The 9718-nt window shown below is 41.1% G+C and overlaps 1 protein-coding gene across 1 annotated transcript; it reads left to right on the top strand.

The window, feature by feature from the left end:
• Nucleotides 1–6902: 6902 nt before the first annotated feature.
• On the top strand, nucleotides 6903–8820 carry INSL5 (insulin like 5). The gene is made up of 2 exons (XM_067563315.1): nucleotides 6903–7135; nucleotides 8522–8820. Exons 1-2 carry the CDS (start codon nucleotides 6958–6960, stop codon nucleotides 8764–8766), a joined length of 423 nt encoding a protein of 140 aa, XP_067419416.1. The 5' UTR covers nucleotides 6903–6957; the 3' UTR covers nucleotides 8767–8820.
• Nucleotides 8821–9718: the final 898 nt, after the last annotated feature.

Raw genomic sequence — 9718 nt, 5'->3', positions numbered from 1 at the left:
CCTTCCAGTATATTTCACTATATCATTGCACAAGGAAATAAATCAAACAAAACATCCCTTCCTTCCTCATCACCACTATGGATCCCCAGAGTTCTCAGACATCCTGTTTCAAGTAAAAGGAGGGCTGGAGACCTGAGCCACAACGGCAGAAAACTAAGGCCATAACAGACAATTTGAAACACACAGAATGTCACCAAGCCTATGTGGAGGTGTTACTGCAGTCCAAGAGATCATTTCTCTACATAAGGTATCATATTATATTTATGGTCTTGGTGTGAAATCTTGGCCCCACTGAAGTCAGTGCCAAAAATCCCAGACTTCACTAGAGCCAAGATTTCACCCTCAGTCTAGGATTTAACCCCCGTTTTTATTTTCAAAGCACTAAATAGCCTGTGTTCAAGACACCTAGTATAGTGCCTCATTCTTCAAGACCTCAGCAGCTTTGCTCAGAGACAACAGATCTGTCAGCCTGAGGGCAAAGCTCATTTGTCCAAAAAGACGGCTTTCTTGGAAAATGTAATCCCAACAATACATATAAAATGAGGGGGTCTAAATTAGTTGTTACTACTCAAGAAATAGATCTTGGAATCATTGTGACTAGTTCGCTGAAAACATCCACTCAATGTGCAGTGGCAATCAAAAAAGCTAACAATGTTGGGAATCATTAGGAAAGGGATATAATAAGACAGAAAATATCATATTGCCTCTTTATAAATTCATGGTATGCCCACATCTTGAATACTGCATGCAGATCTGGTCACCCCATCTCAAAAAGATATATTGGAATTGGAAAAGGTACAAAAAAAGGGCAACTAAAATGATTAGGGGTACGGAAAAGCTTACAAATAAGGAGATATTAATAAGACTGGGATTTTTCAGCATGGAAAAGAAATGACTAAGGGGTGATATCATAGAGGTCTATAAAATCATGCCTGGTGTTCAGAAAGTAAATGAAGTTATTTACTCATAACACAAGAACTAGGAGGTCACCAAATGAATTAATAGGTAGCAGTTTAAAACAAACAAAAGGAAGTATTTCTTCTTTCTTCGAGTGATTGCTCATATGCATTCCAATTCAGGTGTGTGCGCGCCCCGTGCACAGATTCCCGGAACCTTTTTCCCTTAGCCTGGACGGTGCCGGTGATCTTGATGGCTCTGAAGCCGGACGGAGCGCCGACTCCATGAGTAAGACCTTCAGCCTGGCTTCCCTTTTTTTTTGGGTGCGGGGCTTGAAGGACTTGCAAATCTTGCACTTCTCTTTGCGGTGCTGCTCTCCGAGGCACCGGAGGCAGCGGTCATGAGGGTCACTCACCGCAAATTGCTTGGAGCGGATGGAACAGCTCTTGAAACCAGCCGAGCCCGGCATGGTTTCCAACTTGCAAGCCCCTAAGGGCAATCAACAGTTCAAATGAAGTGTCGACGAATTAACTAAATCTAAATCACAATACTGAAGCTAGAAGCTAAAGTAGATAAAGGCTAAGGACTGCTGCTTGCAATAGCAAGGGCAGAAGTTCCAGCAACCGTCAGAGACGGAAAGAAGGGACTGGGGACCCGCGTGGCCAGCAGTGCCCTTTATACCGCGACATGAGCGCGGCACTCCAGGGGGCATCTGAGCTGGCCCTGCGGGCAGGCTAAGGGAAAAAGGTTCCGGGAATCTGTGCACGGGGCGCGCACACACCTAAATTGGAATGGATATGAGCAAGACATCTCGAAGAACAACAGTTACTGGTAAGTAACCTTGTTTTCTCACAATGCACAGTCAACTTGTGGAACTCCTTGCTAGAGGATGTTGTGAAAGCCCAGACTATAACAGGGTTCAAAAAAGAACTAGATTAATTCATGGAGAATAGGTCCTTCAATGGCTATTAGCCAGGATAGGCAGGGATTGCTCTGTGCCAGATACTGGGAATGGCCAACAGGATGGATCACATGATGGTTACCTGTTTCATTCCCTCTGAAGCACCTGGCATCGGCCGCTTCAGAAGACTGGATACTGGGCTAGATGAACCATTGGTCTGACCCAGTATGGCCATTCTTATTATGTTCAGGGCTGGCCTCAGACTGTGAAACTGACCCCCAGAAGGGACCACCACAAACCTCACAATGCTCAGGTCCAATTATGCACAATCCCTCATCCTTGCCTTCCTGACAACATGTGGCACATCAAGGGTCTGAGCCAAAACCCAGTGAAGGCAAGAGAAAGATACTCACTAGAGTCACTGGGTTCTTGGTCAGGGCCTAACTTAGAAGAAGAGGAAAAAATCTGGAAGAGAACTCCTATTTAGGCCAACACAGTGGGAATCAAGAGATTGCCTCAAGTGTGCACAAGAAGCAGTCAATTTTCCCTCTCTTGCTGTCAATGTGGCATTCTCTTTCCTGGGAATACATCACATACTGAGTGAACACCATGTTTTTCAGATCCCATTCCATCTGCATTCAAACCACAGCTAAAGATAAAGGCAGAACTCAAGCAGTTACAACTAACTTTCATCAAGTACCCAGTAAAAGCTTCTAAGGCAGATACACAGTATCCCAGAAATCATTCCACCATGAGAAACATCTTGTACAAATCCGGCCAGATTTGAACATGGAGCACTTTGCATTCTCTATAGACTACACTGCCAGTTCTAGTGAATAATGATACCTGAACTGGGGGTCCTTACATGAGGACATCTATATTGTACTAGAGGATTTGGGGGTATTGGTTATCCATAAAAATGGATCATCTCCCCATGTGACCAATAAACAATATTATTCCCAGTTCTAGCCCTTTAGCTGCACAATTAGGAAGAAATCCATCTCTAGATACAGGAAAAACACAATCAAAGCCTTGCAGTAAAACGCTCTGCCTGTCAATTGATGAATGCAATATCTGTTCTGTCCTTGAGTGTTGTTATGCAGTGGGCCTTATTTTTTAAATGTACAGAACATTTAGTCTGTCTCATTTGTTTTACAGTGAATGCTCAACGTTTAAACCCAACATCAAAATTATATGTCATTTAGAGACCCATTACCATTCATTTCCTTTGACGTTACACATTTTATGTCAAAACCGCAAGTTTGACCCTTGACAGAAAACAAATTCACGTAGGTTTTTGAGATGACAACCATTAAGGTGAATCATGTGTTAATCATTATTAAAAATCTGACAAAAATACACCATTTCTTTTCATCAGTGAAGATAGTTGTTTACTTACTGGTATTGGTAGTGAAAATGCCCTTTCCATCACATCCATACCACACAGAAACTCATTCCGCACAAAAGTAAACAATTAAAGTTTAATGTCGTGGTGCTGAGAAACACATGTGGTGCTAGGAAGTGAAAGATCTTCAAGGTTGCTCATGTAGTTTGTTTCTAAATAGTGAATTTCTGACCTCAATTGTCCAAACCATAGCCATTTTCTCAAGCATGTTTTATTGCAAAATAATGCTTTAGCAATCTACAGACACGACAGGAATTTCAATATCAACAAAATAATACACATTTTTAAATCTCTTTTCAGGACCTATCATAAACATACACAGTATTCAGCATAGTCACAAAGCTTCTCAAGGTGTTCTTTTAAAACTCCCATTTTTCAGATGTTACCAAAATAAAAAGGATAGATAGGATGATTGTAGCTATTCTGCAGTTTGTTTTGAGCATGTGGAAATAATCCATTTTCCACCATATTCTCTGTTGTTTTGAATTTAAATTTCCTTTTAACACCATATGTCTACAGGGACAAAGTTTCAAAACTAGTCACATACAAATGCGCATGTACGCATGTGCACCCTCTGATTGCATAAAGATATCTTGTGTGCACAAGCAAACTAGATACCTATTTTGCCATGTGCATATGCAAATACCTGATTTGCTTGTGCACAAAAAGTATCCACATACATATATTCAGTACATCCAGGATCAATCCAGGAAGTTTTTGGATAGTGTTGCAGACAATTTCCTGGTGCAAGTGCTGGAGCAACCAACTAGGGGCCGTGCTTCTCTTGACCTGCTGCTCACAAAAAGGGAAGATTTGGTAGGGGAAGTAGAAGTGGGTGGCAACCTAGGCAGCAGTGACCATGAGATGGTCGAGTTCAGGATCCTGACAAAAGGAAGAAAGGAGAACAGCAGGATACGGACCATGGACTTCAGAAAAGCAGACTTTGACTCCCTCAGGGAGCTGATGGGCAGGATCCCCTGGGAGGCTAATATGAGGGGGAAAGGAATCCAAGAGAGCTGGCTGTATTTTAAAGAAACCTTATTGAGAGCACAGGAACAAACCATCCCGATGTGCAGAAAGAATAGCAAATATGGTAGGCATCCAGCTTGGCTTAACAAAGAAGTCTTTGGTGAACTTAAACACAAAAAAGCTTACAAGAAATGGAAGCTTGGTCAGATGACTAGGGAGGATTATAAAAATACTGTTCGAACATGCAGGAATGAAATCAGGAAGGCCAAAGCACAATTGGAGTTGCAGCTAGCAAGGGATGTGAAGGGGAACAAAAAGAGTTTCTACAGGCATGTTACCAACAAGAGGAAGATTAAGGAAAGTGTGGGCCCCTTACAGAATGGGGGAGGCAACCTAGTGACAGAGGATGTGGAGAAAGCTGAGGTACTCAATGCCTTATTTGCTTCTGTCTTCACAGACAAGGTCAGCTCCCAGACTGCTGCACTGGGCAGCACAGAATGGGAAGGAGGTGAACATCCCGCAGTGCTGAAGGAACAGGTCCAAGACTATTTAGAAAGATTGGACATACACAAGTCCATGGGGCCAGATGCAATGCACCCAAGGTGCTGAGGGAGTTGGATGATGTGATTTCAGAGCCATTAGCTATTATCTTTGAAAGCTTGTGGCAATTGGGGGAGATCCCTGATGACTGGAAAAAAGCAAATATAGTGTCCATCTTCAAGAAAGGGAAGAAAGAGGATCCAGGGAACTACAGACCGGTCAGCCTCACCTCAATCCCTGGAAAAATCATGGAGCAGGTCCTCAAGGAATCCATTTTAAGGCACTTGGAAGAGAGGAAGGTGATCAGGAACATCAACATGGATTCATCAAGGGAAAGTCATGCCTGACCAAGCTGATTGCTTTCTATGAAGAGGTGACTGGCTCTGTGGATGTGAGGAAAGCGGTGGACGTGATATACCTTGACTTTAGCAAAGCTTTTGATACGGTCTCTCACAGTAGTCTTATCAGCAAGTTAAAGAAGTATGGGTTGGATGAATGGACTATAAAATAGATAGAGAACTGGTTAGAGCATAGGGCTCAATGAGTAGTGATCAATGGCTCCATCAATAGGTCTAGCTGGCAGCCGGTCACAAGCGGAGTTCCCCAGGGGTCGGTCCTGGGGCCTGTTTTGTTCAACATCTTCATTAATGGTCTGGAGGATGGGATAGAGTACACCCTCAGCAAGTTTGCAGATGTCACTAAGCTAGGGGGAGTGGTAGATACCCTGGAAGGTAGGGATAGGATACAGAAGGACCTAAACAAACTGGAGGATTGGGCCAAAAGAAATCTGATGAGGTTTAACAAGGACAAGTGTAGAGTCCTGCACTTAGGATGGAAGAATCCCATGCACAGTTACAGATTGGGGACCGATGAGCTAGGCAGCAGTTCTGCAGAAAAGGACCTGGGGGTAACAGTGGATAAGAAGCTGGATATGAGTCAGCAGTGTGCCCTGGTTGCCAAGAAGGCTAATAGCATATTGGGCTGCATTAATAGGAGCATTGCCAGCAGATCGCGGGAAGTGATTATTCCCCTCTATTCGGCATTGGTGAGGCCGCATTTAGAATATTGTGTCCAGTTTTGGGCCCCCCACTACAAAAAGGATGTGGAGAAGTTGGAGAAAGTCCAGCAGAGGGCAACAAAAATTATTAGGGGGCTGGAGCACAAGACTTATGAGGAGAGGCTGAGGGAATTAGGCTTGTTTAGTCTGCAGAAGAGAAGAATGAGGGAGGATTTGATAGCAGCCTTAACTACCTGAAAGGTTGTTCCAGGGAGGATGGAACTAGGCTGTTCTCAGTGGTGGCAGATGACAGAAAAAGGAACAATGGTCTCAAGTTGCAGTGGGGGAGGTCTAGGTTGGACATTAGGAAAAAGTTTTTCACTAGGAGGATGGTGAAGCACTGGAATGGGTTATCTAGGGAGGTGGTGGAATCTCCATCTTTGGAGGTTTTTAAGCTGCGGCTTGACAAAGCCCTGGCTGGGATTATTTAGCTGAGGTTAGTCCTGCTTTGAGCAGGGGGTTGGACTAGATGACCTCCTGAGGTCCCTTCCAGTTCTATGATTCTACATGCAATGGATGTGGGTGCCTAACTTTGAAGATCTGGCCATATTTTTAAAACACATCCAATTGCCAAATTACATAAAGGCATACTTAGCAAAAGCAACACCCACGTATGATGAATCGATGTATGATTAAATAAATGTGAACTAAACTGAAAAAAGTTAAATTGCTCTGTAGCTTGAGATTTACAATATAACAGAAATGACCAGATCTATATTTAAGTGGTGATAATTAGCACAGCTGTGAAATTGGTTGCTGTAGACTGAGCTTTCCTACAATCAAAAACTACACATACTGTTAAATGTGTAAAACACGCAATAAAACATCCATTCATTTTTGCAGAAAGTACTCATTAGTAGTGTTGATCTAAGCTAGTGCTCTATAAATATGCTGTACTACGGGATGTTTCTATTGTTAAGCAGTAGTGCTACCTAAATATACCTTTAATAATTGTTTGACCAGAATCCAAGTGGAAATCCTGAAGTACTTAAAATGTTACCAGAAACAGCTGATTAACTCACATGCTTGACAAACATTAAAGCCTCATCAAAATGAACTCTTACCCAATAGAGTGAATGGACATTTTGTATAAATTGTCTGGATTCAGCAGAATCCTCAGATCTTGCCTTTGCTGGCCCTCTTTCTACCCTCACTGAATTCTGATCCGACAGGTGCTATTTCTGCAAAATGAAGGGTGCAATCCTGGGTTTTGTTTTAATCTTTTTCCTAATAGCAGTCTCTGATGTAAAAGGTGAAGGGAATTATATGAAGCTTTGTGGGAGAGACTTCGTAAGAGCAGTCGTCTTCACATGCGGGGGATCCCGATGGAGAAGGCATCTGACTGACGATCCAAAAGCTCTATTTGGTAAAAGTGTTATTTTATGACAGTGGGCTCACTTCTCTCCTCTTATGCATGCACAAATCTTATTGAATTCAGCAGGGGGTGGTGTCACCTGGCTAAGGACATAACTGGATGCTTAGTGACTTTTATCTCTGTACAATTTATTTCTTGAGTCTGTATTGTGAGGCTTTGTTTCATACAAGGAAGTGAAATTGCACAACTTTCCCTGAAGCTTACCTCACTTAGATTTTTGTTTTATTTTTTAAATAAAAAAGGATCTAGGTTGAGATTTTCAAGCCAACTATGTGCTAAAACCTCTAGGCAGCTTTGAAAATCTCAACCCCCGTTTTAAAGTCAAGGGGGGGAAATCCTAGTCCCTTGAAGTGAATGGAAGTTTTGCCATTGTCCAACGGGCATGGCTTTTTCCCAAGAAGTTTTACAGCACAATCCAATAGTTTGAAAATTATTGGGAAGTTTCAGAAAATTCAACAATATACATTAAAGTTATATCCGTGTAATATGTACTGCTACTCAGAATTTGGGACCTTAATTATAAGGGATTAAATAAGTGAGTTTGGTTTTAGGAAACCACTCTTTCTATATATATTTTGTTTTCCAGTCTAACATCGGCTTTCATTGAAATTCATACTAACGACAGCTTGAAACTCATGGCTATATGCAGAGAAAAAACAGTTCAGGTAGAAATACTTCTGCAAAATATTTTAGAGTACAAGCCAAATGGGGAACTCTGTATTAGGCCAGGAGTGGATGTTGCTGTACTTTATGACTATTAAAAAAGAGTGTAAGAGTGCACCACATTGTACTGAGAGATTTAAAATATTCCTTAAAATGCACCTGAATTACAAACAGCTGGGAAACAATATGATGTAATTTTCTGAAAATCTTGGAACTATTCATATCTGATACATAAAGCTATGGCACTTGAACTTTAGGAAGGAATGTACCATATTCTAGTACAGTATGTTGATTTTAAATGTAATGGTCAGAATGAAGCTGCACTATTAATACTTTGAAACAAATGTACAGGTAGTTTCAGTCATCAAAGCAACTGCACCAACAGATAACAGATTTGTTGTACTCAAACAGGTACACAGAAAAGCTGTAAAAGAATGAGAGATTCTTTAATGGAATATTAATAGAATAATTCTCAGACATCTATTTCAGTGCAATTCTGGTGAAATAATGTTAATAATCAGGTAAAGCTTAATCATTCTGACTACAATAGACATGTACAATGATGTCCTGAGAAATTAAATCAACCAGAATGAGGTGAGAATACCTTTGACCTTTTGGTTTCTTTGGTATATCTTTTCTGTTAGAGCAGAAAGTCTACCCTTTACTAAGGATTCTATGCCCTCTAATTTTAGTTTGTTTCTAATTTTTATGCAGGAGACAGAGAAAGTCACCTGCATTTACCACGTGAAAACAGTGATTCAATAGAACCCTTGGAATATGGCATTCAGAATCCAGAACCCCTGAGTGAAGAAGCCCTGAACACCAAACCCCAGTTTGAAAAAGATGTAAGGGGCAGCAGGGAAAAGTCTATACAAGAAAGGCGGGAAGTGGTTACGCTACTCACTACATCCTGCTGCAGCATTGGCTGCAGCGAAAGAGAGATCAGTTCTCTGTGCTAAAATGTATCAGATGCTGGATGAATTATATTCCATAGCTTTAATACACTAAAATAATCACCGCAACATTTACCTGTCTGAAACTATACTATTACACTTATGTTTCTTGAACTCTAGCTTTATTTTCTGCATCATACCGAGGATTAAAGGTTAAAATTTAAATAGTATGACTAAAAGCAGCTTTGAAATGCCCTTTTGTGGGGATAGCTCAGCTTTTTGTACAAGGTATTTAACATGTTTTAAATAACTAAATTTCAAACCATATGTGCTAATATTTTCCCCTGGCCAATTATTGTACTGGTTTCAGTTTTTGTGGCTAAATTTTAATAAAGTGTGCAATGTACCATGTATATTTCTCATTGTGCTTTCTCACTTATGAATACACCTCAGCGGGTTTACAAAGGAGGATGCATAGCTAATGGTCTCACTCGGAAAGCAAAATCATAATAATGTAATACATGTAGTATCCATAATGCCTTTACAACACAGGTATCAGAATGAAACTGTGATCCAAACACCCAAACATCAGACTTGCTGCATCAGATCAGACCAGTGATCCAGGTAGTCCAGTGTTCAGTCTCCAACAGTGACCAATACCAGAAACTTCAGAGAAAGTTGCCTGAATTATCAGAATGGATGATTATGGAATAACCTGACCATTGGCTAAGTTTCTTCCTCTAAACCCCATCAATTAATAGCTGGCTTTTGCCCTGTGCATAAGGGTTTATAGCCCTTATATTTGTATCTTACTGTCAGCTATTGATGTCCCAGTGATTCTCCTAATAAAGTCTACGCAAAATCAAATCTGGATATAAGGTCAAATTCGCCCCTTTACAGGGAGATTGAAGATACAGTTCCGAGCTCAAGGGAGTACATTTCTCTTTGTAACCAGAGACAGACTTCAACCAAGATCCCAAAGTAAAAATATTTTTATTACCTTTATGCATCTTAAAGG

The sequence above is a fragment of the Emydura macquarii genome, unplaced genomic scaffold (genome assembly GCF_026122565.2).
Source record: "Emydura macquarii macquarii isolate MOO-44397 ecotype Brisbane River unplaced genomic scaffold, CSIRO-AGI_Emac_v2 contig_2481, whole genome shotgun sequence".
Classification (NCBI taxonomy): Eukaryota; Metazoa; Chordata; order Testudines; family Chelidae; genus Emydura; species Emydura macquarii.
Note: the sequence above shows the minus strand (reverse complement) of the source record. Positions and strands in the feature narration are given on the sequence as shown.